Genomic DNA, 6000 nt, shown 5'->3' on the forward strand with positions numbered 1-6000 from the left:
TTGTCAATCAACATTCGGTAAGAAGTTCAGTTCAGTTTAGTTTATTTGAAATGCAAATTACCAAATAATAAATCACTAATCATCATACATGTTGGTTTAAAACATTCTAGAATAGAACACAATAAAGTCCAGTCCTCCTCTCACAAACAACATGAAGCGGGACAATCCACAAAATGTTTGTTTGTTTGATTGATTGATTGAATACTTTATTAACAGTTTGCAAAAAAGGTGCAGTGGTACAGATCTATACAAAAGGTGCTAAAAGGAACCCCAAAAAGCCCATTGTGGTCCTGTTTATTCAATTCATACAATAATATGCCAAACATCATAGGCTATATACAAGTAGTAATAAAAAAGAAAAATATGTACAGTAAACAGTTGGGGGGGGGGGGGGGGGTCATTTCCGGTGAAGCTTAGACTTTTAATGAGACAGTCAGCTATAATATAAAACAAGACAAGACACAGGATAAGATAAAATAAAATGTAAAAAATAGGTTATTTGATTAGGCCTACACCTGTCCCTTTCCAACAGCAAAACATTACAGGATTTAAACTTTAGTGCTCGACTGCTCATATCAAGTGTTGGTGGTACATTTAGTCATTTATTAGACTGGGATCATTCCACTTTGAAGGTTGCAGATCTGGTCTAGAGTGGATACGGAAATCTATTCTGTGTGAATCACGGATACAGTAGGCAGGCTCTGGACCGGATCTGAACACAACAATAAATAAACCAGGCTCTTCCCGTGTACTGTTGAAAGCCTGGTGATGAAAAGTTAGTCTCTCAAAACTTTCACAAGTACGATAATGGACTGTTATAGATGTAGATGTGATAGTATGTCATAGATGGCTATAGCCTCGTGCAGAGTCACAACGTAAAAACACGTTGGAGGGAGGGGGCCCAAACCAATCCTGGGACCCTAAAGAAATGCTTACTTTGTTTGGGACTTTGGGTCAGGCCAGCCCAGTGGGGTCATCCATCCATTCAATTTGTACTCTAGCCATGTGAGTCCAACACCACAGTATCAAAGAAAAAACAAGACTGCGTCGCCATGGTTCCCATGTGGATCTCTGACATCATATTGATGATCATGATCATTTCACGTTGTATTAATAATTATTTATTTCTGGTATATCAATAATGTCAATCATGACATTATCTATAAATACCAGAAATAAATAATAAATGAATAAATAATAAATGTGAGTGAGGTTCTATGGATCAGTCCAGTGGTTTGAAGATTATCTCCGGACAAACAGACAGACAGACTTATAGGTGACTATAGCCTCTTACAGACCCACAGCGTAAACATATACTGGATGCTCTGAATCCATCACATCCGGTTTGGCAGAGCATCTACACAATCACAATTGGCCTGTTTGATGAGTAGGACTGAGGCGCTACGTCCTCCCAGGGAGATCCTCACTGGCAGGTGAGACAGTAGAGCTGCTAGACTGAGGAAACAGTAGAGTCTAGCATAACAACTAAAAACATAACAACTAAATTGAGGAAAAAAGGGGTTGAAATAATTGGCTACTAAAAAAAAAAGGCCATAAGGTGGACACCATCCAGTTTTTGACCTGCATGGGTCTTCCTCAGGGCTTGGCTAAAAATAAACAAACTAGGTTCAGTCCTTATACACACATAGTGGCCAGAAGGCCTAATTACATCAGCATATAATAGCAAAATATATACTGAGTAGGCAGTGTCATCTCCGTGGGGCCAGAAGACCGTTTTCACCATTGTGTGTGGCGTGTGCATGAGTGAGTGAGTGCGTGCATGAGTGAGTCCGGAGTAATCTTGCAGACAAAGACAAAGGAAGTCCACCCCATTTTCAAATCAGCCTTAGTCTCAGCCTCCGCCTGCATTATGTTTTGACCTATAATGTTTTGGCCTATAACACTCTGAACTGCCCAGATGGTTCAGATCACACATAGACTATAGACTCCTGACATATCAGGAGTCAGGACCATGTCCTCATCACTCAAAAATAGATTTTCTGTCATTTTGCATTTTCTTCAAAACACACTTTTTGCTAGTACTGCACATTTTGGTCAAAAACTCACACGCATTTGCTACACATGTTTGTGGAGGTGCACGGATAGCGCATTTCATGTTCACCATCGAAGAGACTAGGGGTGTGCGGTGATTGGCTTGGCCGAGCGTCCATATAAGCGCAACTGGCGTGTTCGTGGGAGGGAAGCTGGGAGGGGAGGGCAATCCTTGTCCAGCACTAGCAACTTCTACAGGGAGTGCCTGTAAGCGGGGGTGTTGAGCGGTGGGGAGTATGGTCTGGTCCATTTCCTTCACGGCCTTCAGGAGGGTGTTGTCCTTTTCTCTGCGTGTAAGGGAGGAGCCTTTCAATAAATGATTCTTTCATCAGCACCTGTTAATTCTCCTCCTTGATGGAGGTCAGTACGTTTATTTCCTCCCTGACCCTGACTGTATCATATACTTGCTTTCTCTTTCCTGCATGTAAGAGTAACAAGCTATAAGTAATGCCGCCGCCGCAGCTGAGACGAAGACAGCGAACACAACACCAAAGCCGAATACAACACCAGCGGCAAACACAGCGTTAACACAAAACATTATTATCTTTCCATTTCTGTGACAGAGCTATCAGTATGTCTTTACCTGTGTTAATGTGTTGTGCAGGGCTGACATTATTATTTATGTGCTTATACTCTCCCAAGTTGGTTCTTCACAGCTGCACATTGATTGGACAAACTCTTTTGATGTCATCACGGTTGCCATGGTAGCAGATATGAAACACTCGTTTTTAAAGGCCTGGTTAAACCGGGAAACGGCCTGCTGCGGGAGTGTCTGCCAATGACGTCTGCCCTTACGATGGAGGAATGGATATGGTGTGACTACCAGTCCATGTCTTGCAACCTCTGCTCTAAAGGGTTCTCCTGGAGGCAGTGATATCTTTTTTATATTTTGCACATTCTATGAATTCATAATCTCAGATCTCTTATCCACCAGACCACCGATCAGTCTTGCCAAAATATGGAGCCACGTGGAACTCCACATCTGGACATCAACATGTCATCATATTGATGATGTCAGAGATTCTCAGCAGTACTGCAGAAACATCCCCTCCCCCCCACACCTTTCTAGTAGATTGTTTATCTGGAAACCCCTTGTGAGCCAGGTTTCGTAGCACAAGGGTCAAATTAATGTCGTCTTCATATGGACAGGTAGTTAAAGCCACAGCGTCATGATTTTGGCACTTTTCTGTTTTTAATTTTGTCTAAGGACTCAACATTACTTCTCTATACCATCCAATTTGGTTGGTTTGATTGATTGATTGAATACTTCATTAACAAGTTTAGTAAAGTCAGTGGTCCTGTTTCCATTGTGGTCCATTGAATATGATGTGTTGTTCAAATGTGTGAGGATGTATTTTCTGTGTATTATCACGTTCCCATTGTAAACTGCAAGCTTCTCTTGCAAACAGGCAAATAGGAACAGACTGGACTCCTGACATTTCAGGACTATTGTCTGTAATATTTGATAATATTGTATAGTCAAGAGAATGTGGAACGTCTTGATAATATATGTAATTCATGCTTGTAAAAAGTTATTTTTGGAGCTAATCTCTTAGCTACAGTACACCAGCATTGTTGTTGTGAATTAGTTTTTTATTAATAGAAGCGTTCAAAAAGGTCACTATTTCCATTTGGCACAGACGGGTAGGGAGAGAAGTGCTTTGGTGAGACTACAATTGGGCAGTGAAAAAGTCAAATCCAGTATTTGTAATGAGCTGTTGGAAAATGATAATGGGTGATGGGATGCGAGAGGTCAGGGAACTGAAAAGACAAAACGGGAGGATTAGACCCTTGGAATGTCAAGTAGCAGGCCTGGAACAATACCACTGCATGGCCAGATGGACACACTTCCTTGACAGAGTAGAGCAAGATCCAAACAACATGGATAACAAACTGCAAGGTGTTCATAAAACGGAATGGGTCATCAGAGGGGGCAAATGGCGCAGGTCATCAGGGTGATTGCGGAATTGGTCACATCATTAATTTGGATAACTTTAATTGAGGTGACGTTATGAAGGTGGTATTTCTAATGCTGTGTAGGCTAACTTCAAATATGTTTATATTATGCCGATATTATATTGTATCTCATGCCTAGAAATAGCTAAGGAGTAATTTAGTCCCTATGCCTATGCTGAATGTTTGATAAATTGCACATAGACTGTATATTTAATTGCTGCGTCAGGCTCATAAACTGTATTTGCACATGTTTGATTATCTTTTTTATTGTTTTGCTAGGGGGTGCACACACAACACACAATGTGTGTGTGTGTGTGTGTGTGTGTGTGTGTGTGTGTGTGTGTGTGTGTGTGTGTGTGTGTGTGTGTGTGTGTGTGGGGGTGTGTGTGTGTGTGTGCGTGCGAGCATGTTTGTGTGCCTTCTATAAGGGGTGTTATCTTCGGAAGCCATATCAAGCTAGAACCAGCCCTGTATTTGGGTGATTCTCTGAGAATGGTGCGTCTTGTGCTTCATCATAATCCTCATCATCATCATTCACTAAAAGGAGGGTATCAGCATGAATAATGCCTAGTACACTTGACTTTGTATTTATCATGTAGAAGATTGATGTCTCAATTAAACTAAAAACATACTATAGCTGCTTACTCAGCGTACAAAGACATAGTGACTTATTTGTTAATGGTGAGGACCGTCCATCATCCATCTTCTACCACTTATCCAGAATTGGGCCACGGAGGTAACAGTTCCAGGCAGCGGAGAATCCCAGACTTCCATTTCCCAGACCATATTAGCCACTCCTAACTGGGGGATCCAGTTCAGCTGGGGGAACATAATCTCCCCCTGCCTTTGGCCTGGTGGAGATAAAAGCGAGTAGGCCTAAGTTTGCTATAGCAACCGTGACACTGTCGAAATACTCTGTCCAATCGGCACACAGATGTGACACACCAAGTGTGGGAGAGTTTTGGGGATATAAATAAACATGGGTTAAGGTTAGGGTTAAACATTTTCAGGTATTGTTGCTTTACACCAATAACATGGCTGAGCAATCTTGGCCCGAACTTCTCAAATCATCAAAGAAAGCATCTTTGATAAAGGATGGGACAAGGAAGGTCCGCTATCACTTTACAGATGGGAAAGAAATGGGAGAGGAGTATGATCTACAAACAAATGAACTCATCCTGAGGAAGTGGAAGTCTAAAAGCTCACTTGGAGCTCAAGGCCAATGGCAGATAGAGGTTGGAGAGCCTCACATGCCCACTGTTGCCATTTTGGAATCTGAGGGGATCAAGGAGAACTGTGTTAATCCTACATTCTTTCGTAAAGACACAAAGACCAGTTTTCAGTGGAGAATCCGGAATCTTCCCTATCATAAAGAGGTATTCAGTGTTTCAGTGGAGCCTGCTGAAAGATGCTGCATCATAAAGACCTCAAACAAAAAGTATTATAAGAAGTTTTGTATTCCTGACCTAGACCGATGCCAGCTGCCGCTGGACTGTTCTGCCCTCAGCTTCACTCATGCTAACAACACATTAATCATCATTTACAAGAAACCCAAGGAGATCTTAACACTTGAGCATGAACTAATGAAGGAGCTAAAGATGCTGAAAGGTACCAGTGATGGTGATGTCGACTGCAAAACTCAATGAAAGTCCGAAGTTATTCTATTCTGCCCTACAAATACAAAAGACTGGAACGGAATGGCCGAAACGGCTTTAGAGCCTGAAGTTATGTTTGTTATGTTTTTGCCTTTGTGTGTGTGTGTGTGTGTGTGTGTGTGTGTGTGTGTGTGTGTGTGTGTGTGTGTGTGTGCATGCGTGCCAGTTTTTTTATGGCCTCAATGGCTCTATATCAGCCCACTTGATTCTTTGGCCCATAGCTCTTGGACCGTAGGTTGTACAAATAACATTTCTTTGTAACTAGATTTATTCTCCAAAACGAACACAGATTGCTGCACATGTTCTCTGGAGTCAAGCAATTTCAATTAAACCAAAG

At 41.8% G+C, this 6000-nt stretch overlaps 1 protein-coding gene across 1 annotated transcript; it reads left to right on the forward strand.

Moving 5' to 3' along the window:
* Positions 1 to 5042: 5042 nt before the first annotated feature.
* Positions 5043 to 5654, forward strand: LOC308106050 (protein DPCD-like; the record flags this gene model as incomplete). Its single annotated transcript, XM_080457057.1, has 1 exon — positions 5043 to 5654. The coding sequence occupies one exon, from the start codon at positions 5043 to 5045 to the stop codon at positions 5652 to 5654; it is 612 nt and encodes a 203-aa protein (XP_080313183.1).
* Between the last annotated feature and the right edge of the window lie 346 nt (positions 5655 to 6000).

This window comes from Gymnoscopelus braueri (genome assembly GCF_963280865.1).
Source record: "Gymnoscopelus braueri genome assembly, chromosome: 18".
Taxonomy (NCBI): domain Eukaryota; kingdom Metazoa; phylum Chordata; class Actinopteri; order Myctophiformes; family Myctophidae; genus Gymnoscopelus; species Gymnoscopelus braueri.